The following is a 23,793-nucleotide window of genomic DNA, read 5'->3' on the forward strand; positions in this document are numbered from 1 at the left end:
AACTGGTGGCCCTTCGCATTAATCTGTACCCAAGAAGTAGCTCTCAGTTTCGGAAAGGTTGGTGACCCTGATCGACATGGTGTAAATAATGTTTAGATGAAAACAGGCGGTCAGTTGTCACATCAGGGATTTCCACTGTCTTTAACACCTTGAAAGGCTGTAATTTTAGTTTGATCTCTAATCCTACTGTGCTGCCCTGCTGTCCAGCAGTGATTGTTAAAGGCTCACGATAACCCAGATATACTCAGTCTTTGATTTCAAGTCTTCTTCTTCTTCTTCTTCTTCTTCTTCTTTCGGCTGCTCCCTTTAGGGGTCGCCACAGCGGATCATCTGCCTCCATCTTGCCCTATCCACTGCCTCTTCTACTTTTACACCAACCATCTCCAAGTCCATCTTCACTACATCTATAAACCTTCTCTGAGGTCTACCTCTTCTCCTTCTGCCCGGCAGCTCCATCTCCAACATTCTTTGCCCAATATATCCACTATTCCTCCTCAACACATGTCCAAACCATCTCAACCTGGCCTCTCTGGCTTTATCTCCAAACTGCTCCACCTTCACTGTCCCTCTGATCTGCTCATTTCTAATCTTGTCAATCCTTGTCACTCCCAACGAAAATCTCAGCATCTTCATCTCCGCCACCTCCAGCTCAGCCTCCTGTCTTTTAGACAGAGCCACAGTCTCCAAACCATACATCATAACAAGACGCACTGCTGTCTTGTAAACCTTCCTTTCACTCTTGCTGCTATCCTTCTGTCACACATCAGCCCTGACACCCGTCTCCACCCACTCCATCCTGCCGGCACCCTCTTCTTCACCTCTTTTCTACACTGTCCATTGCTCTGGATGGTTGACCCAAGATATTTGAAGTTATCCACCTTTACGACCTCTACTCCTTGCATCTTCACCATTCCACCTGCCTCCCTCTCATTCACACACATGTATTCTGTCTTGTTTCTACTGACCTTCATTCCTCTCCTCTCCAGTGCAAACCTCCACCTCTCCAGATTCTCTTCCACCTGCTCTTTACTCTCACCACAGATTACAATGTCATCTGCAAACATCATGGTCCATGGAGCCTCCTGCCTGATCCCTGATGTAACCCTACCTTCACCTTGAAACCATTTGTCACTCCAACTGCATACCTCACCACTGTCTCACTATCCTCATCCATGTCCTGCACTGCCCTAACATACTTTTCAGCTACACCTGACTTCCTCATACAGTACCACAGTTCCTGTCTTGGCACCCTATCATATGCCTTCTCTAGATCCACAAAGACACAATGTAGCTCCTTCAGACCTTCTCTGTACTTCTCTACCATCACTCTCAATGCAAAAATTGCATCTGTGGTACTCTTTCTGGGCATGAAACCAAACTGCTGCTCACTGATCTGGACCTCTCGCCTTAGCCTTGCTTCAACAACTCTTTCCCATACCTTCATGGTGTGGCTCATCAACTTTATACCTCTGTACATCACCCTTGTTCTTAAAAATGGGGACCAATACACTGCTTCTCCACTCATCAGGCGTCCTCTCACTCTCCAGAATTTTGTTAACAACCTGGTTAAAAAGTCCACTGCCTTCTCTCCTAAACATCTCCATACCTCCACAGGTATGTCATCTGGACCAACTGCCTTTCCATTCTTCATCCTTTTTAAAGCTGCCCTCACTTCCACCTTACTAATTCTCTGCACTTCCTGATCCACCATCTCTCCCCCCGTTGTCCTCCTCTCTCTCTCATTTTCCTCATTCATTAGTTCTTCAAAGTACTCCTTCCATCTACTCAACACTCTCTGTTCACTCACTAGTACATTTCCCTCTCTATCCTTTATCAGCCTACCCTGCTGTACATCCCATCCAGCTCTATCTCTCTGTTTAGCCAAACGATACAAATTCTTTACTCCTTCTTTACTGTCCAGCCTCTCATACAGCTCATCATAGGCCTGAGCCTTTGCCTTTGCCACCATTCTTTTCGCTATGCGACTAGCCTCACAGTACTCCTGCCTACTTCCTTCATCTCTCTGGTTATCCCACTTTTTCTTAGCTGCCTTCTTCTTCTGAATACTCTCCTGGACCTCCTCATTCCACCACCAACTTTCCTTGTCTTCTTTCCTCTGACCAGACGAAACACCCAACACATTCTTGCCAGTTTCTCTCACCACCTTAGCTGTAGTTTCCCAGTCCTCAGGTAGCTCCTCACTGCCCCCAAGGGCCTGTTGCAATTTTTCCCTGAACTGCCTGCAACCATCCTCCTCCTTCAGCTTCCACCATCTAATCTTTGGCTCTGTCTTCACTCTCTTCCTCTTCTTTGTTTCTAATCTCATTCTACAGACAACCACCCTATGCTGCCTTGCTACACTTTCCCCTGGCACCACTTTACAATCTCCAATCTCCTTTAGGTGGCATCTCCTGCTAAGGATATAATCCACCTGTGTGCACCTCCCTCCACTCTTGTATGTCACCCTGTGTTCTTCCCTCTTCTGAAAATACGTGTTCACCACAGCCATTTCCATTCTCTTTGCAAAATCTACAACCATCTGACCTTCTGCATTTCTGTCTTTCACACCATACATACCCAGCACCTCTTCATCCCCTCTGTTCCCTTCACCAACATGTCCATTGAAGTCTGCACCAATCACTAATCTCTCCTCTCTAGGGACACCATCTACCACTTCATCCATCTTACTCCAAAATTCCTCTTTCTCCTCTAACTGACAACCAACCTCTGGTGCATATGAACTGACCACATTCAAAATCACACCATCAACCTCCAACTTCAGGCTCATGATCCTGTCTGACACTCTCTTTACATCCAGAACACTTTTCACAAGCTGTTCCTTTAGGATTATCCCTACTCCATTTCTCTTCCTCTCTACACCATGATACAACAGTTTGAATCCACCTCCAATGTTCCTGGCCTTGCTTCCTTTCCATCTGGTCTCCTGGACACACAGAATATCTACCTTCCTTCTCTCCATCATGTCTGCAAGCTCTCTGCCTTTACCAGTCATTGTGCCTATGTTCAGAGTCCCTACTCTAACCTCCACACTTCTGCCTTTCCTTCTCTCTCGCTGCCTTCTAACCCACCTTCCTCCTCTCCTCTTTGATGGTCATTGACCTACAGTAGTCCAATTACCACCGGCACCCTGCTGGTCAGCAGCACCGGAGGCGGTCGTTGTTAACCCGGGCCTCGACCGATCCGGTATTGCAATCATATTTCTGATCTGCATGATAGTTTTGGCACAAGTTTTACACCGGATGCCCTTCCTGATGCAACCCTCACCATTTATCCGGGCTTGGGACCAGCACCAGAAGTACACAAAGTACACCCCTAACGGCTGGTTTAGTCTTTGGAATTATTAACTGCGTGAAATAAACATTGTTAGATTGTGTAAAATAAGGTAACACCTTGCGATTCCTTAGCGCGCCACTAGGGGGTCTCCACACAGGTCGAGTACCATGACGGTACAAAAACAGCTGCTCAGCAGACTCAGTGCTGGTATGTGATCTGTGCTAAAACTCGTGGCTTTGCCTGGCTGGTTTGGCTCAGTACGCTGGTTTGACTTGGCCCTGGACGCCAAAACGTCCTTTAACTTCCAGAACTAACCTCCTTGTGATGATGTACAGGTAGAAAAGCAGGAGGTGAAATGACTTGCAGTGATGGTCCCTGAACTCGTACCTCGTCCCAGAAGGATGCCTGTTTAACTGGTCAGATCAGCCTGGGAGAATGACCGGGACCAGGTGATAAAGAGGAGGGTGATGTGAAGTTTTATATGGGCTGATAAATGAGTTCAGTGCAGCAAATACGACTCAAGTGTAATTTCACTTCATCTTTATGCTGCGTAACTGGATCCTGTTCCGGATTACATGTTTCTGTAAATGGTGTTTCTCCACTGAACCTTTTTCAGTGTTTATCCCTAAACACAGAGCAAGAACCAGATTATTGCCATATTGGTGATTTCTCAGTTAAAAATCGTTTCTTTCAGGAATTACATCGCGTTCCTCATATGCAGTTGTTTGGTCTCACTCCACCTTCATAAAACAGACCTTTAGTCGATTATCGGTGTGGACTGTGTCGGTAACCGCCTTCATATTTCATAAAAACGATGGATTTTACAGTGAAAAGCGGTTTAAACCCAGTTAACGCAGCTGCTGTGAGACACTGGCAGTTTGTGAAGACTTTAGTATTAAACCAGCACTGCTGCTATCAACTGATGACGCGTCCGCTCTCAGCCAATCAGGAGCGCAGAATCCAGTCTCAGGAATAAAGTCTCAGCTGTTTTGGGACTTTCCTCTTTCATCTTCAGCGTCTCTGGATTTGCTTCTCATTTTCACAGCCCCCTTCACACAGAGAGCTTGACCAGCTGCTCATTTTTTCGGGTTCAAATCTTTTTGGTCACTTTTACCAAAATGTCTGATCCTCAAGATGGACCCCTGCTCCTGGCTCCCAGCGTAACAGCATCAACAGGGTGAGACCCCTTGTCTCTGTCTGTTTGCCTTTCTTTCTTTCTTTACTTTCTTTTTTTATTTTCTTTATTGTAATTGTGCACATTTAGTGTTAACAAGCCTCATAAATCCTGTAGGAAAATGTTTTTGTCAAATTTATGGTAGAATAATTAAGAATGCTTAAACAACTGCGCAACATACCTGTCAGCTGAACAAAGCACTAAACTCTACAGGTTTTTCATGCTTGAACAAGTGGCCAATTTCCACTACATGATGTGATCGAAAGATAAATAAACTTGCATTTTGTGTTTTGTGGGTTTTTAGATCTGATTCTAAACGCAGGCCTGTAATCATGCAGACTATTTCACTTTGAATTCATGCGTATCACTTCATTTCAACTTCCTGTTAATCTCATCAGCTTATTACCAAGCCCTGCAGTCCCACAGACAATCCTGAGATATTATGGTCATAAAAGCATTATATATGGATCATATGTATTTTGTCTGATTCATGGCTGCTTTTGAATATGAAATTGTTTAGATGGGTCAGGGAACAATATTTAGCTTACATAATAGCTTACATTGTGCACAACAGCTTGTAGTTATGTAACTATTATATGACTTTTCACTACATTAGGACGTATGTTAAAGAAACCAAGACGATGCATAAACATCTTTTACCACACGCAGCTACCATAACATGAGTAGTATATGTCATCCATACATGAATAGCATTTTCTGTCATATATGTTTGTGTGTGTTGAAATACGTCTGAATTAATTGTCCCATATTTGAAAACGACCAGTTTCATATAATTTGGCACGCTTGTCATATATGTTCATCTGTAACAAATATAGGTTGGATATAGGGAAAATCCATATGTACTAATATACATCATATATTTGAAATTTATATATTCCAAATATGAGATTTCCGAGTATGTGTAAAAAGTTTCCCCAAGACAAAATGTATGAACATACTCACCTGTCCATGCTTCCAAAATGAGTTTTTTTTTTTTTTGGCGTTCCTTAAAAGTATTAAAGGACTCATGTAACAACTTACGGTGATTTTATTTTAGATTTTATTTTGTTTTATTCGTTTATTTTTAACAGTTAATTCCTGGGTTAATTAAATGGTTGATCGATTATTGATTAAATGTTGGCGTTGTTATTTACCTTTATTAGAGATTCGGCTGCCCGTCTTTTGTTTATTTTTGCTGTCCTGCTTTGGTGATTCCTGTCTTTTAAATGAAAAAAGGAAAAAGAAGCCATGCGTAAGGTCCCCATGACTCTGCCACAGCAGAAATCCGGGAGTAAGATGAGAAAACAACTACCTAGAGCAGTTTATCTAAATGTAAGGATTATTGGGTCTATATATTGTCTAAATTGGCTACCGTTCCCTCTGACCTGCCTCTTCAGGCATTTATATATACGTATCTCAGGGAACTCATTCTCACTTCATGTTTAAGCACAGCGGTCTTTACGTTTGCTTTTCATTTTTGCTTGTTAAAGAGAAGCTACATTTGCATTTATTTTAGCAGTTACATTCGGCCTCCACTGCTCACACATTTTGCTGTGAATAAGAGTCAAGCCAACTGAATAAGGTAAATGTAAATGAACAGCTGGGCTGATGTGAGCACAGTCCAACCAAAATAATCCTGACAATCATGTCAGTTAAATTCAGTAGCAATTTAAATGTATTTTCTCAGCTCTAACTGTCCATTTCGACAGGGTACAGCAGGGCTGACAGTGTGAGAGATTCATTCAACCGTATTCTCATTTCCTGTTTTAGGAGCTCCAACAAGCAGGCTCTGAAGGTGACGGCACTGACCCTGCTCGCCACTCTCCTCATCGCAGGCCAGGCTTTCACCACCTACATGTTGTTCAACCAGAAGGAAAGGCTGAGCACTCTGGAGAGCCACTCTGTCCGTCTGGAGGAGCTCGGCCGCAGGGCCTCAGGTCAGTCAGCTCCCACTGACCCTGCCTGTGGACGCGAGTGTTCACTCAAGGGCGCTGCAGTTAAGAACTAATAAGCAACACTTTGTGTGTTTCCAAAAGAGACTGGAAAATGTGGAGATTTTTTACAAAAATTTGTAAATTGTCCAAAAGAATCCTTTCTTGTTTTGTAGCCGAAAGCACATCAAGTTCAGGGCATGCAGTCCAAGCAAGTTGGTGTTACACTTAACAATGAATGTAATGTTTAAAAAGTTGCTTATTTCTTGCTTTATCCTGATTCTGGAAAACATCTGGTATATACTGAACTTGGCTTTAACAACAATACAGATATAAACACAAAAATGATCAGGCATTCCTAACTAAATTTGAGATTTTGCTTGTTAATATAATTAATATAATATATAATATATATAAATAATATAATTAAAACTTCATCTTCACTTGCTTTTCTTTCTTCAGTCATGCGCAGCCCCATGAAGATGGCACTGCCCATGAACTCCCTCCCTCTGTTGATGGACGAAGCTGTCCCTGAGAAGAAGGTGAGAGGGATTTTTGCTGTGTTGCTATTACAGGACTCAGCTGCCAGGCGGCAGCATTGAGCTAAAATACCATACAGGATGAGGAGCGTTCCTGGACCCTGTTCTAAGAAAGCACATGAAGAATCTCAAATGGCTTTTACTCCCTAGGTACTCCGCTAAATAAGTCACAAAGGCATGGCTTTCACAGTCAACCCATGTCTGAATCCCAAAATCTCTTGAGCATTTATCTCTTGTGACACATTATTTGGATGTTGGAGCCATCTTTTCAGGGCCCATGCAGAGCAGTATATAGGGAGTAGGGAGCGATTTGAGATTCAGCCATAGTTTTGGTTATGTTAGTGGTTCTCTGTCTAGGGGGTTGTTTCACGAAGCAGGACTTTTTCGGTTAGCCTTTTTACCTTTGGCCAAAAGTAGCATTCCTTTTGGACAATCCTCAAATTTAGGCTTAAGTTATCCAGCTTACTGAGAAATCCTGTTTTATCTTTCGTCTGCACTGCATTTTGTAGCAGTTCTAACATTTTGCTTTTCTTTCCAGGCCCCGTCCACTCCTGCTCCCAAAAAAGGTAAACACATGTCCACATCCTTCACCACACTGCATCTGCTTATTCATGTTTATATACACTAGCTTCATTGTCATGTCATTAGCAGTGGATGATATAGCTAAAGTATATCTCAATAAAGACCATTTTGCAAAATATGATACAAATCACACTGTTTTGACTCATAACTGAGACAGTACACAATAGTGGCACATTCAAAAATAGCCATCAGAAACCCAAATTAAACAAGAGATAATTATACTCTCTTTTTAATGCAACATGCATTTGGTCATTGTGTCTTAAGTGTGGATGATGTCCATAATATGCTCAGAAAAACGTGTCACAGCAACAAAATTTATTACCATAACATTTAAATATCTTATTATCCACCTCTACTTGTGACTAATCATTTTGGCTTCTTTAGTCAATAATAACTAACACAGTGTAGACTGAGATACCATAAAATAGACATTAAATGGGTATTTCTAGATGATTTATTTAGCCTGCATATTATTTGGTGACCTCAGGCATTCTAATTTTAATTTAATTTAATATTTTGTAACGTGCAACAAAACTGGTTTTATATAAACTTCTGAATAGTTGTGTCTTTATGTAAGCTAAGAGCTCTCAGCACCCAGGTTATCGTGGCTGTGCTGGAGATTCCTGCACTGGAAGGCTGAATTCAGATTTTTCCCTCAGAACTGACCCCGTGCCAGCAGGAGGCTGCAGGTTTGGTGCACGTCCCCTTGCGCTCCTACAAGCCCAGCTGCGATGAGAATGGAGATTATGAGGCTCAGCAGTGCTGGCAAGCGGCCAACAAGTGCTGGTGTGTGGACAAGAGCGGAGCCATGCTTAGAGACTCTATGGTAGATGGCCCTGCTGACTGTGGCAAAGGTAAAGCTCAATCATTATGAATAGGTAATAAAGTCATGATGATGTTAGTACTGTGTTATTCCACACAAGGTTTTTTAACCATCGAACAACCCTGCTGAAAAACAAATCGGACCAGGATGAATTCCTTGCTTGTCTAAGATGGTTTATGTTAGACTGGTGCAGGTTTAGCTGGTCACCCAGCATGGTCATTTTTGCCACTGTCCTTTACTTTAGCGTAAGTGAACGTAACTCATTTTTTTCTAAGGAATTTTGGACAGTTTCCATTGATCCATTCATCATGAAATTTACACACAACACAAAAGGCAGCTGGCACTTTTAAACTACATAAAATAAAATGGAAAACAACAAAAAATGAGATAACCTTTTGTTCCGACAGCAATGATGTGCTGGTTTTGCTGGTAACCAGTTATGCCAGCCTATGTTAGCTATTCTAGCAAGGAAAACATTATTTGGGTTGTCATTATAAGTAATTCAATTAATTAAGATCAATCTTTGAGTCTGTGGGGTCATTTTCATCTCTTCTTTTCCAGCCAAAGAAGTTGGAGCCTTGGAGTAAGATGTGAATCTGCAGCTTTACGAAGATTTCTTTCTCATTTCTCTTTTCCTCTCCACAACAATGCATGCTACTTTAGTTTTAAAGCTTTAAGATGCAGAGTGCAAAATACTTGGGCTTTAACATTATACATTTATTATGATGCTTGGATAAAAATACAGCTTCCTTAGCAAGTAGATCCTCACTTATCACTTCTTAACTGTATAGATGAGGTTATATTGAAGAGTAGACTGTACTGTATCGTCTTGATTACTGGTTAGTTCTAGAAACTGTCCTTCTCTGTCAACATCTTATTTAAGATCAAGTTAAGATTGATTACTAACCCTTTTCATTTTTGATACCATGTGAAATGACAGGGAATGCCGCATGGAGGAAATAGAAGGATAAATAACCTCGACAATTGGAAATGGGTTCAAATAAATTTTTTACTAACAACACGTCTGTTTGCTGGTTTGACTGATGGCTTAAGTAAAAGAGCTGATCTGTCTTATCTTCAGGGGGAATCTTGAGTTTACCCTTCAGTGTATCCATTCCAGTGGTCAGTGCTGGTGCTGCAGTTTGAGCTGTGCATCACAGTAACACTAGAGACATTCCTGTGCTTTCTCTTTCATAGCAGATTAAAACTAACTGAAACCTTATAGCCACAGATCACTAAGGCCCCCAGCAAAGCCGAGCAGTTATGGGCCATTTCAGGGGGACAGAAAGTGAAGAGAGTTCCTTTGTTTTGCTAACCTCCAGCACTAAGAAGACACAGCCCAGCCATACGGAGAGACAGACCTAAAGCAGTGGTCACAAGGTTTGATTCTGGAAATCTACCTTCCTGCAGCATCTAGTTCCAACCACAATCTGCCACACCTACTCCAGCTAAATAACTTCCTCAGTACTCCTTGACTGGCTGGGTCAGATGCATTAGTGTTAGGTAAGAAGCTAAACTCTCCAGGGAAGTAGATCTCCGGGAGGAGGGTTGGTGACCACTGCTGTAGAGAATTCAACAGGAAGAGAATATTAAAAATTCATCAAAAGCACTATAAAACAACACAACCTCTCACAGAGTCCCAGGACACTTTCAGGAACTCACATGCTAGCTTTTAGCACAAAGTGAACTTTTGCAGGTGCACCATGGGTATAATTATCTACCCAGTCTGACAACAACTGATTGGGTTACTAATTAAATGTAGGCATGCTTTGACCAACAGATGAGCTAACTTTCACTATTAAGGTGATCCATATAAAAACTTTAACCTAGAGGTTAAAGCTAACACCTTTCTATGGGCGTATGTCACTTACAAATGACAAAGAAACATATAAATATAAAATCATATAAAACCTCCTATAGACTGCTTTTCACTTTCATGGACTCTTTTATCCAACTCTACTTTTATTTTCTGCTATGTGAGTAAATGAACTTTTGCAGCACATGGTCAAAGCACAGCTCAGTAAGCATATTTTGAAGTCAAATCTTTTGGCCTTCTAGGACTTCACATAAATGAAGAGCATGTGATGGGTAATAATTAAAATGAATATTTTTTTAAAGAGGAACTCTAAACTGTGGACAGGGAGGATCTCATTTCGACATGCCTCATTTAAACAACCTTAGACTGATTTACATAAATCTTCAGAAAGGAGGAAACGTGTGGTTGTTTCAGTTCCCGATAACAGTGATTACAGGACGACTGACAGCAGTGCAGATCAGGATCTAACCCTAACCCTATTTTTATTGTTCGTAATCATTATTTATTATGCAGAACAATCAATGGACTAGTGAAAAAATAAGCATTTGAAGAACAAAAACAATATATTTCTAGTAGGGTAAGATTTAATATCATTTTTATGTAAGAACATGATTTGATGAAAAATGTTAGCCTTAAAATTACATATTAATGTTACCATATTAACAACTGTGCAAATTGAAGTGGAGGCAGAGATTTATATTTGAATTTCTGTATGTGAGCGTTAGCCTCCTGCTGTACCCCAACTTCCCCTCCCCCACACCCACCAGACCTTTGTGTGTTTTTGTATTAATGTTCATATGAACTCATAAAATTGTTCTGTGGACAGAGTTAAACTGAACACACAAGTTAGAAATTTGTTTTTATTTCATTCGTAATGTGGACCATAAATCTGGTATGTTCTCTAAGAAATGAGTTCATTCATTCAACGACCTAATGTTATATATAGCAAGTCAAAAAGTACACGAATAATACACTTCATTCATTGAACATATTTATGCATATGAATGTCTTACTACATGAAAAATGTCATGCAACATGATGTAACGGTACCCATTTCAGAACAGATCTACATAAATAACACCAAATGACAAAAGAGTATGGCATTCAAAAGAAGAGCTTACAACTAAGCATAAAGAAAAAAAAATTAAAAAGGTGCTTACTTTATATCTTGAGATATAATCAAAGCACTGTTTAGCACTGGATTAACAAAGTGTCATCTGAAATTAACTGCATCGCAGTCAATTTGTATGATCCTTGATAACCTTTTTTTTTTTTTTTTTTTGCCAACATTTCATGGATACTTTATTAGCTACCATCTCAGCAAATCCAGCAAGGCTAAAGTGCAAAAAAATGCTTAATTGCTCTTTGATCCACTGTTTGAAAGGTGATACTGATTGTGTACAGCACTCACAAGCCAGGTCATCGCCCTATCGGCTACGCTGGAAGGAAAAAAGGCACAAATCAAAGCTGACTTTGCTGCAATTAGACACTGGTGGCATGGAGGACGCTGAATAATTCAACCACTCTGCACTGCAGAGTTCTGTAGAGGTTGACCAGAATGTTAGATATGACATTCCTGGACATTTAAAAGGAGAAAGATGACCAAATCTTTGTCTAAAGCACCAGAAAGGCTTTATGGTAAACTTTAGGGCATCGGTTTCCAAAAAGGACTGAAGCGGTATGTTCAGATCACCACTTTAAGTATCAGTTAGAGTAACAAAGATGTGATTGTAGAACATCAGTTTTATCAATGTTACAAGACTTTGGGGAAACTCATCCCTGAGCTGCCAGTTTATCACTAAACAAAAACCTTTTCATATTGGCTCCCAGTTCAATTTTATGGAAAATTAATTATGTCCCATTATTTACGTCAGCCACTCTGCACTGCAATATACTGGAAAACTGCATGGTCTTCAATGCAGTGCTTCCTAGAAGGCTGAGGTGAGGAAAAGACATTTGAGATGCATGATTCGTTGACTTTTTTGTCGACCCTGAGCTGTGACCACGATTCTATTTGCTTTTCCTAAAGGAGCTGAAATAGCCCTTCGTGGTCTGCTCAACGTTGGGCACATTAAAGTTCTGAGCAGCATAGATTCCGGTGCAGGTTCCCACAAGCACGCCCATAATGGCTGAAGAGCGCAGCTTCGCTACGATGTATCCAGCCAGAAAGCCCTTGAGGAAGGGAGAGCCCAGCAGACTCCCGCCCTGAAACAAAACAGCAGGTTTTACACACCACAGGTTACCCATGTCCATATTTACCTGACAACCTCCACCCCCCTATATTTTATTGTAAGTGAAAAGAAATCAGTAGTACTCAAACTTAAATGGCAGTCATTTTACATACATTTGCCATCTTAGACACTGTAACACGTTCATTGTGTTAAAGGAATACTTTGGTGAAAATTTTCCACTTACAGCAGACGTAGTCAATCAGCCAACACATGTCTGACGTCCAAATTTTGCATGTTTAGAACTGCAGCAGTTAGGCCAACATTGCTAACAAACACTAGAATCCGAATCAACACAAAAATTGTTCACTGACCACAGAATTAAAGTTTTGGCATGGCCACCCCAGTCCCCTGACCTAAACCCCATAGAAAACTCAGGGGATTACCTGAAGAAAAGTCCACAGTCCATCTCAGAATCTGAATACACAGAGATTGTGTAAGCGGGAATTGTCTCAGGTACCTTGTCATGTGGTGTCCAGTCTCATTAAGCATTATATGAGAGGACTAGGAGCTGTTATCTTTGCAAAGGGAGGCAGTACTAAGTATTAAAAAATGGGTGGCACACACAGATGAGAGAAAACTATTTTCTAATAAGGGTTGTTTTCCACACTCGCTGTACTTCTACTAAAGCTTAAGTTTTTCTTGCTATTTTAAATGAAAGATTAAGAGGTTAAGGAATAAATATCATTTTACAGCCTTTTCCGCTCATGTTTACCAGACATGCCATTATTTATGGAGGGAACTGTAAACTTCCATTACTTTTTAACTACATTTTCCTTGTAGCTCTACTGCAAAACTAATTAAGCAAACTTTTGACACCAAACATGTCTTGGCTTACATTTAAGGTAAGGGGAAAAATATGCCATTTTTTATTTATTAGTGTATGAGTTATAAAAGAGGTCAGCTTACCTGTGGAAGTCCAGCTTGCACCTCAGTCTCCACTCGTCGCTGAATGTCATCCAGCTGGCCTTTAAGCAGGGCTAGATCCTTCAACTGCCTGAATGGATCCTAAAACACAAATAGCACACAGACAAGCTGGAAACGTTAGCATCTGTTACTCAACAATCACAAAAACAGCTGCAGAATGGAAAGAATGCACTGCTCACATCTTTGATTCCATACCAGCTAGTATGAAGCAGAGATCTGTGGCATGTCTGTGGTAAGTACCCTTACTGGAAAAACTGCCTGAAATACACTCATTGGGCTCTTTATTAGGAATACCTGTACACCTTCTGATCCATGCAATTACCTAATCAGCTGATCGTGTGGCAGCCGTGCAGAGCATACAATGTCGCAAGTAGCTTAAGGTAATGTTCACACCCACCATCAAAATGGGGGAAACTGTGATCGGAGTGATTATCTGTGGCATGCTTGCTGGTGCCAGCCAAACTGGTTAGATTATTTCTATAACTGCTTATCTCCCAGGATTTGTATTCACAACTGTCTCTAGAGTTACTCAGAATTGTGCACTAAAGAAAATACATCCAGTGAGCAGCAGTTCTAGGGAAGGAAATGCCTTGTTAATCAGTGGAGAATGGCCAGACTGGTTCGAGCTGACAGGAACTCTATGGTAACTCAAAAAAACACTCTGTACAGTTGGGGTGAGCAGAACACATTGCAGAATGCACAACACATCAAACCTTAAGGCAGACGAGCTACAACAGCAATCATGTTGGGTTCCTCTTCTGTCAGCCAAGAACTGACAGCAGAGACTGCAGGGGGTACAGGCTTACCAAAACTGGACAGCTAAAGACTGAAAAAACATCACCTGGTCTGATGAATCTTAAATTCTGGCTGAGGCACACAGACGGTAGGGTCAGAATTTGGCACCAACAGCATGAATCCACAGATTCAACTTGCCTTCTGTCAATAGTTCAGGCTGGTGGAGGGGCTGTAATATAGTGGGGCATGTTTTCTTGTCACACTCTGGGTCAGTTAAAACGAATTAATCGCTTATTTATTTAATACCACGGCTTATTTGAGTACTGTTGCTGAGCACACACACCCTTTCAAGACTACAATTTACTCGGTTTCCAGCATGAAAATGCACCATGTCACGCAGCAAAAGTGGTCTCAAATCAGTGTCATGAACATGACAATGAGTTCAATGTTTGGCCAGATCTCAGTCCAGTGTAACACCTTAGGATGTGGTAGAACAGGAGATTTGCAGCATGAAAGTAGACCTGAAAAACTTGCAGGAACTGCATGATGCCATCATATCAACATGGAGCGGAGGCTCAAAGGAATGTTCCAACATCTTGTGGAATTCAAGCTACAAACATTTTAGGCTATTTGGAAAGCAAAGGAAGCAAAAGACCCTACCCAGTATTAGAACAGTGTTCCTAATAAAGTGCTCGGCGAGTGTATGTTGCCATACCAGCCAGCCAGCATGGTGGAAAAACGGCTTTGTGCTATGAGTCACTTCAGGGTGCGCCAAAGGACCAAGACCACAAAACATTCACGAACACGCCAGAGGCAGGAAAACTGCACTCAAACACAGTCACAGACGTAAAGGCACAGAGAAGGCACTAGGTATAGAAAAAAGGTGTAAGGTAGCAGGAAAACTAAACTGAGACCGCGTGAAAAAGAGAATTTACAGTTTACTACAGTGACGTTACACCAGGCACCCTCACCGTTATAAACACCGCGAATTAAAACTACCGGAGAAGTTGTTTCTGTGATAAAAAGGCTTTACAAAGTCCACACCACGAAAACAGAAAAGGCCACAAAAATACTACATCTTAGCCATTTCACCCAAAACTACGCACAGCGACTATATAAGCTCATAAAATGAAGACAGAGCCTCAAACCTTGTCATCCGCCATGTTCGCATGTGTAGGCTCTGAGCACTGTGCTCGACTATGCGTCCTGTCTTGCAGAAGCTAATCTGAGTTTGATTCATATGGTCTGGTGTGGCTATATTTAGCGCTGTGATGTTGTTTGGTCGTGTTTGCGGCGATGGTGATGCACATAAAGCATGTTCGCACACAAAATAGCGCAAATTACAGGTGAGGGACAAGATGTCTGTGACATAAAATCTTTAAATTAGCTCTGTCTATCGACAGTTCTGTGTTTTGATGAGGTTTTGAATATGTTTTATTTCATGTACAGTGACAGTGTGAGGTACAGTTAACGGCTGCTCCAGTGTGAAGGTTCGGCCCCTCTCTGTCTGTCAGAAGTTTGGGAAAACTTGAAATTTCGACTTAATGTCTCAAAAAAGCAGTTATTTGCTTGAAATCTTGACTTAATTTCTCGAGTTATTGACATAATCACTCGTTAATTCAAAATCGTGTGTTAGCATGTTGTCAAAATTAAAAGACAGTAACTACAAATTGTGAGAAAATAAGGCTTTATTTCAACATGATAAATCGAGAATGTAAGTAAAAAAAATAAGAAAATGCTTTTGGTATGTCAAATAATTAGGCATCCTTATTTAGACTAACTACGTTATTGTTTTGACATAATACGTTACAATAAAGACATAATAGGTCAAAGTCAGTATGTGGAAATAGTAAGTCATTCTTTGAAATAAAAAGACATAAGTCAGGGTTTTTGACATTCAGTTGCCATTTATTTCTCCTCTATTTGGCGTAAACGGGCTTCCACAGAGCTCCGCTCTTCTTGCAGCTTTCAGGAAAAATACAGACGCTCGACAGGGAACCGGCGTTACTATGGCAACCAGCAGACGGCGAGATGGATGACGCAAGTGGAGGCTGGGCCATGACGGACTATGGACGTGGTGACAAGTTAAGGTGGACCAGTGTTTTCCTCCTCACATACACCCTCTGCCCATTTTATTAAGGAGATAATGCTTCAGATCCCTTTTTTTCTTTTTTCTGTTCCTTTTGCCTATTTTGCAGAAAAGTATGCATATATTTCTTCTAAGACTCAAACAGCTGAAGACATTATATACAGCAGCTTTTGCACATTATCCATGCTCTACGGTGGTTTTCTCCTGTGTACTGTTCATGACCAAACAACTCATATTACATGTATATTTTTGGGGCTGGGCTTTGAAAAATGCCGGAGAAAAGGAGTCGGGAGTGATCCCCAGCCTGCGGTGATTTGACAGATGGAGGTCTTCCTCTCTCTTTGTGTGGGCCAGATTGGTGTCACTAATCTCTCCTGTCAAGGAGAGATGTGCTGTGTTAGAAATTGAATGCAATCTTATTACATTCTCATAGACAAAAAAGGTCTATATAGCACAATTAATATTCCCTCTTAAAAAATTGTTATCTGATTCACCTTTTCAGGCTTGCTCAGTGTGGGCTGTATGTCTTCTGTGATTTCAGGTGGAGCTTTTCTCCTCTGATTGATACTCAGTCGTCCTTAAGGCATCACCATCAGTGCCAGGGGAGAGAGAGCAGTTGAGAGAAAGAGAGAGAGAGAGAGAGAAGGGGGGGGGGGGCTTGTCGCTGCAGGCGTTACTGAACACAATCCAAAGAGCACAGAGAGAGGGGAGGGGCAGCAGCAACCAGCATCACTCCGAAGAGAGGTAAGAGAAGGAGAGCGGCATAGAGGGAGAAGGAGAAGCTGACCAGTGAGACAAAGAGGTGATTTTGTTTTGACCGCTGTTAGTTAGGAGTTTAATAAAGAGGAAGGTGACTGAGCAATCAAGGCTGAGTAAGAGAGAGCAAGAGTGAGAGAAAGGGAATCAAAAGAGGAAGAAGAGAGAAAAAGAGGAGTAGAGATCCTGTAATCCGCTTGGCATGCGAGTGTGTCCCCGGCTGGTTGGCACTGCATGCAGCGGCCGGCGTGTGAGTGAGTGCAGACAAACGGTGGGACAGTTTGGACTGGAATGTGTCTCAGCTAACCTCAGGAGACTTCAGGGAACATTTACCTCACCATGCTGGGGAAGGACTACATGCTCGCCATCATCATAGTCAATTATGACGGTGAGTACACCTCTTGCGCTCTCTCTCTCTCTCTCTCTCTCTCTCTCTCTCTCTCTGTCTCTCTCTCTCTCTGTGTATCTTTTATCTCTCTCTCTTTTTGGCTATATCACTCTCTTTACCACTGTCTTTCTTCTTTCTTTCGTTTTTCTCTCCTATTCTCTCTCTCCCTCACACACCACCTCTCCTTTGTCTCGTCTCAGAGCAGGAGGTAGTAAAAAGAGCGAGAGAGGGGGCTTGAGTTGCTCTGTTCTGCAGGTGTTCACAATTGAAATCCCCATTGTGTACCATTCACTGATTCACTGTTCATCAACAGCGCTAGTAACTACAGGTGCTGTGTCATACCAGGCGAATTTGAACACTAACACTTGAAACTCTAGTTCAGACAGCTGAGTTAGTTTCCATTGCTCTCCCTGCATCTGTGTTCCACTGTTGGAACTGATTGGGCTCATAACATCTCAGACTGGGCTCATAACATCTCTGAACTCACTAATGTTAATACAGTGTAAACATACAAAGACCACCTGTGTAGGGCTGTTTCTGAGAGTGATCCTGTTGGCTACAGGAAGCTAACTGGTCACTGAAGTGTACGCGTAATGCACTCCTAGGGCATCAATCTTTATTATTATTGGTTTACTCTTAAAGGGGCATTTAAAAAAAATCTGCGTAACTATTATTGAGGTGTAAATGAAGTTATTCAGAATAGTTGATATGAAATTGTTTATTGTAGAGTAATTTACCAACTCAGATTTCTTCACAGTGGTGGTGATGGGAGCCAGTGGTCTGATGTCTACAATGTAAATGCAGCCATTTTAATTGCCATAGAAAAAGGACCAGTGAACTTACACATGTCATTTGAGTTTTTCTATATAAAGTTGATAATGAGGATAAGAAATCGTATGTGAATACAACACTACACTCGTAATTTTATGAACTGCAAATCTATAATTCATTTCAGAAATCTGTACAATTCTCTGTTTACATTTGCTCATTTTTATTCATATGTGTGGTTCACAGATTTCCTCTCTAGCATGGAAGCTAAATATACATATATTAGGCAACAGAGACATTAAAAGTTAACATCTGGTTCCAGTCATCACCACTGTGAACAATTCTAACTCAGTAAGCTTCTCTAGAACAGAGCATTTCACATCAAACCACTCTGAATGACTTTGATTACATCTTAACCAATTAATTATGCACACATTTTGAAAGTAGAATTCCCCTTTTAAGACTAATAATTATGAGAGTGAGATACTAAAGTGTGGACCCACATACAGAGTAAAAGGGGTTAAGCACTAGATAGATGCAGCAGTAAGCTCCTCTGCTTTGTGAAATACTGTAGGTGAACAGAGAGGCAGTTGACACATTAATGTGATTGCCTGAGTGTACTGAGTAAGCAACTTGGTTAGTTCCGCTAAGTGCTTGTGTGTCTCATCTCAGAGACTTTCTTTCTTGATCTTACACACACACGCACACACACAAACACACACACATACACACACACACACACCCACACACATGCACACACGCACACACACACACACACATACACACACACACACACACACACACACACACACACACACACACACACACACACACACACACAATGCTAAATGTCAGGTGATTCATTCAAAGGAGTGTACTTTAAGACCTAGCAGCATTTGATTGTTATGCTGTAGGTGGGTTGTCTAGGTAACTGTTTCCCCTTGCTTGATTCACACAGCTAGCTGAAGCCCCTGGAGGATGGGGGCAATATCTAAAGTTCTGTATTTTGCACCCAGTTGGATGTGTAAAAAATGTTCACTGGAAAAGAACATAAGTCAACAACTGAGGATTTCAGAGCTTTTAACACTCAAGTCCATTTTGTTGTGTAGAAGCACTGATGCACATATTTCACATTCAATAGTCTTCCCTTCTTCTCTAAGCAAAGCAGAATCTGTCTGTGCTCTGCACGCCATCCCTCCTAAAATAACTTCCCTTACATGCTTTGAGTGAGAGAGAGAAACCTAGGATAGAAGTTGCTGGCCAGGTTGGCAGGAGGAATACTACAGATGCTGCAAGAGAGTTTTGTTTTCATTTTAGGGTTTGGTGATATGACAACAAATTATACAACACATTAATACAATTAATATTAGACTTATCATGATAAATTACATTTAGCTGTTTTGAGAATAATGTGGATATTGTCAGCATGTCCACAGCACTGACCAATTGCATGTTTTATTATTAGGTTTCATCATTTTTTTGGGAGATAAAAGTAGTAATACAGTAATACAGTAGTGCACAGATAGTGAAATATTAAATGCAGAAAATCAGCTATTTTTATCCAATTTTACCCCAAAAACCAATTCCCACCCACTAGCCTTTATTGCACAATGCTACAAAGATGGGAGGGTGAAGGCTAGCACATGATTCCTGCGTGACATGTGAAGCGCCACTGCATCTTTTTAATGGCCAATAATGTGGCGTCATTGGACAGCTCATCACATTTGGAGTTCGCAAACTGCCAATCCTGCTACATCAGCTAACACAGGCCCATGTTAGCTAGCATTACTCTGAGTGATGAGGGGGAGGGAAGACTAACCTTCTCACCCACTGAGAGCAAGACTGATTATGCTCTCTTGGACACCCAGCCATGAACGGCTCTGGAATCAACAGTTTTAAATGTGTCTGTTCCTACTTATCAGACCTCTATTCTGCATCATGAGAAAAAGTATTGGATATGATGTAAAAGTTTTTTGCCTATATTGCCCACCCTACTTGTGTTTATGAGCTAACTCTGACAATCTTGTGCTGGCCACCAGGTTTGAATGGATATTTACTGGCTCTCCTTTCGACTTGGATGAAGGCTGATTGATGTTTTGATCCTGTCCCTTAATCCCTTCAATCTGACCTCCCTTTCTCCACAGCACAGGGATTACTCTCCAGATGCAGTCATTCACGTCAGGGAGAGAAAACAGTGCCCTCTTTGGATATTCAATCTCATTTGGTCATTAAGCCTCTGTAGTCTTTCTTCTCATGTTCCCCTGTCCTTATGTTCTTTATTTAGAACCTATTCCATAACCTTCATTTACATCTTTCTCTTTAAGCTCTCTCTATCCATCCAGACTTCTCTCTTTTAATCACTCATGCGGCTCTTTCTAGCCCCAACCAAGCCCCTGTCAGGTTTAGGGCATTGAAAGGGCAGGATTGGACAAGGCAAAATTTCTTGACTGCAATCAGAGTGATCACACTGTCTCAATTACAGCTGTCTCAGTAGACTCGCGGGAGCCAGGTTGTTGAGTGCTGATTGGCCACTTGAGAGCTTTCTCCCACCTGGCAGATTTGGTCTGACCGAACGCTCTCGTTGTTGCGGTAAAGGCCTCTACAATGGCTGCTTAGACATGCCATTGACATCAGAGACTCAGAGTGAAGAGCAATTAGCTGTAATGTCTTTGCTGCTTTCTTTCTCTGTATCTTTCTCATGCTTGTGGTCTCTGTTAACTTAAAGATCTTTTTGGTATTGGGCATTTTTCACCAGCAGATGTGGACTACTAGAATCAATACAGTGAGACACGTGAAACTGTAGAGTGCAGACTAGCACTTAAGTGAGTGTCAGAGTGGTCGAATGGTTTTGCGTGGTGAGGTGTCCGTAGTTCAAGTTTGACGAGTAATACTTCCAGAGAAGAGATGACATGACACTACTTTTTGTTTTCTGATACTGATTGATGCTTGAGTATCAGCAGGTACTGATATAACTTGTCTTCAAAATAAGATGCTTTAAATATAGTTATTTAAAGTGGAAGCACTTCACTTAAGATGTCTAAAACTGCCATGCTCACACTGCTTTACAGAAACACTGCTCTACAAAAATGCTATTTACATAAATTACAAAATTAGACTATTTAAATTAAAGGAATTGTAACTCTTGAATGATTCTTAGCTATGTAGTAGCTACACATTGCTCCTATCTTAATCTTAGTATACTTGTGGCTACAGTTAAGTCATCATTTATACTGGATATAAGATTGGTGCTCTACACCAGAGTGAATCAGCTGCTATAGTTAGCTGAACCTGGAGTCTCCTCACTAACAGCTGTCTTGTTTTAATCGACCTCATGGTAATGTAATAACAAAACCTGCTAATAGATGCGGCCATGTGCTGTTGTTATTGTTATTGAGTGGTGCCTGTCGGGTAATGCTGATGTTTGCATCCAGGCTATTTGTGGTAATTTGTGAAAATTATGCAGCCTGTATGAATTGACCTGTCATATCCCTTACAAAATACATTACATTACCTACTCTGGGAAAACTAATCCAGTTTGAATAGTACTTTAGACAACACTGACAAGATAAGGACGATGTAGTTTCAGTACTAAAAACCTTGAACTGCGGAAGCAGGCATAGTTGAATCTGCTTGCTTGTGATGGCTCTGACTGCTTGCCTGCCAGCAGGACGTCCTTTATGAGAATTTACCAGTTGCACGCGAATCTCTGTTTGAACCCCTGCATCACTTTTGATCACACCATATCTGATTAAGAGCAGCTTCTTTTGAAGGCCTGATCATGAAATGCAGGTCTGGTTCTCCCTGGGGATCATCAATAATTTACAAAGCTTATTTCCCACTCTCTTCACTTCTTCAGCTCTCTGCAACACTCTCTTAGAGGATTAATGTAAGCCCTTATGAACCCCTTTTTAAAATACACAGCCAATGTACATAGTTCTGTACGTATTACAAATATAAAACTTTCTGAAGATCTGTCTCGTTTTTTTTGTTTGTTTGTAATGTATGGATTTTCATGTGCAGAAGTATTGAGGGCTTATCTCAAAGTTGTTCATATCCTATTAAGGGCATTGCCACAAAAACAGTTTGTCAGATTACTGACCATTCTTGTGTGTTTTTTGTGGATTAGGGGCGTACTAGCCACTGCATCCCTGAACTGGAATCTTATTTTAAAGAAGACAGAACATAGTTTTAAGCAGATTGTCACCGAGGCATGAAGCAATATGTTCCATCCCTTAAATTTTTTATGTTGCATAGGTGACGTCTAGCAGTCACCAGACTTTTAAACACTGGGCACAGTGGGTTTCTTCATAGGTTAATGTCTCAGTATTTTTAATACAAATGTAGGATTGGCACTGTAAAATATGGCAAGTTGGAAATTGACATTGAGCTACTCTCATTTTCACAGGAAATTCACTTTTTATAAATCAGGAATTTTCATGTACAGTCATTTTAAGATCCATTCCTTGTGTACATATGTTTTATCAATAAGACCCCTTGTGCTCTACGTGATTCTCACTTTATTCAATTTCACACTGCACAAGAGTAATTTTAAAATAATACTAATCATTTTTTACTCAGTTGAGTATTTTTTCTCTTAGAATATTTATTCTTAGTTGAACTAATAATGGAGCATGGAGTACAATCTACTTCTGGATGAAGTTCTAGTAGCTTTGGTTGCCTTTTTGTATTCCCTTAGCATAGTCTTTGTAATTGTGTGATTTTTCACTGAAATTTGACCGACATTTCTCTAGATTCACTCTGAAGCTTTTTTCATCGTGTTTTTATTTGAGTTATGTGTATAACTCACAGTATTCACACCTATATCACCCTCTTGTTATCTGTAATGGAGCACCATTTAGATGCATGTCACCAGCTTCACAGTGAAAGCTAGCTGGGTTAGCTGGTACAACCTCCACACAGCAGGTTAACAATGAGAGCAATTCATATCCCCCTCATATACATTAAGAACTCTTTCTCATTTTTTAGAGCTTTCATATACAGATGAATCAGATACCTGCAATATATGTCATATGATTACATTTTGTCAGTTTTGGTGCTGAGAACTATCAGTTATCAATCATAAATTATTTTGTTGTCTAAAATATTTCCAGTGTTTGATACATCATCTTTCTCTAGTCATATTTATTGTAATACATGTATTTTTATTTTGGTTGGAAAGCTCATTCAAAACATTGAATTTTGTTGAATTAACTTACATCAATTTGCTTTTTCTAATTAACATTGCAGCAAGCCCTTCACTCTGTTATAGTTAACCCTGCTTATGAGAAAAACTCTAACATCTAATCTAACATCAAATCACTCTTACTCTACTTTTAGCTTAATTGTGCACAAATGAAATGTGGTCAAAACAAAGTTTTTGTTTGTAGCAGTGATATGTAACCAAAACATTACATTATGACTGTCCTCCCTGAATTCAGTTAATACTTCAATATTTGCTTAGAAATACCACAATGCTGACACCAATTGTGTCACCAAAGTCAATATTTAGTGCTATTTTACTACTATCAGCACAACCTTGGCTGGGAGTAATATTGCACATGTTTGGTGCATGGGTATTTAAATTTACACCGAGCAATGAGACTGGATTCTCATTAATAAATCATAATACAGCCGAAATGGATGCTCATCTGTACAAGGCTTGTGCTTTGCAGAAGAACACTTTTGTTGTGTAATTTTAGACTGAGCAGCTTGAGTGACAACATGGATCATTATGTAGTGCTGT

General features: G+C 40.7%; 3 protein-coding genes across 4 annotated transcripts in view; 2 read left to right on the forward strand and 1 right to left on the reverse strand.

Annotated features, from left to right (window-relative positions):
• Nucleotides 1-4,301: 4,301 nt before the first annotated feature.
• On the forward strand, nucleotides 4,302-9,364 carry cd74b (CD74 molecule, major histocompatibility complex, class II invariant chain b). Its single transcript, XM_017704437.2, has 6 exons — nucleotides 4,302-4,471; nucleotides 6,239-6,405; nucleotides 6,862-6,941; nucleotides 7,477-7,504; nucleotides 8,180-8,374; nucleotides 8,905-9,364. The coding sequence occupies exons 1-6, from the start codon at nucleotides 4,413-4,415 to the stop codon at nucleotides 8,928-8,930; spliced, it is 555 nt and encodes a 184-aa protein (XP_017559926.1). The 5' UTR covers nucleotides 4,302-4,412; the 3' UTR covers nucleotides 8,931-9,364.
• A 1,641-nt stretch (nucleotides 9,365-11,005) lies between these two features.
• Nucleotides 11,006-15,265, reverse strand: LOC119265376 (SLC35A4 upstream open reading frame protein). The gene is made up of 3 exons (XM_037545760.1): nucleotides 15,198-15,265; nucleotides 13,297-13,395; nucleotides 11,006-12,364 (listed from the first exon to the last, which is right to left on the reverse strand). Exons 1-3 carry the CDS (start codon nucleotides 15,210-15,212, stop codon nucleotides 12,170-12,172), a joined length of 309 nt encoding a protein of 102 aa, XP_037401657.1. The 5' UTR covers nucleotides 15,213-15,265; the 3' UTR covers nucleotides 11,006-12,169.
• Nucleotides 15,266-15,313: 48 nt separating this feature from the next.
• apbb3 (amyloid beta (A4) precursor protein-binding, family B, member 3) overlaps nucleotides 15,314-23,793 on the forward strand; it is a 34,187-nt gene continuing 25,707 nt past the window's right edge. Inside the window, exons 1-3 of one of the 2 annotated variants that reach the window (XM_037546064.1) lie at nucleotides 15,314-15,395; nucleotides 16,015-16,139; nucleotides 16,680-17,282. In XM_037546064.1, the coding sequence (XP_037401961.1) occupies nucleotides 17,234-17,282 (49 nt within the window). In that variant the 5' untranslated portion in view covers nucleotides 15,314-15,395; nucleotides 16,015-16,139; nucleotides 16,680-17,233. Of the gene's footprint in view, nucleotides 15,396-16,014; nucleotides 16,140-16,679; nucleotides 17,283-23,793 lie in introns of those variants that run through there. The other variant, XM_017704434.2, reaches the window with a different exon arrangement.

Source organism: Pygocentrus nattereri, chromosome 16 (genome assembly GCF_015220715.1).
Source record: "Pygocentrus nattereri isolate fPygNat1 chromosome 16, fPygNat1.pri, whole genome shotgun sequence".
Taxonomy (NCBI): Eukaryota; Metazoa; Chordata; class Actinopteri; order Characiformes; family Serrasalmidae; genus Pygocentrus; species Pygocentrus nattereri.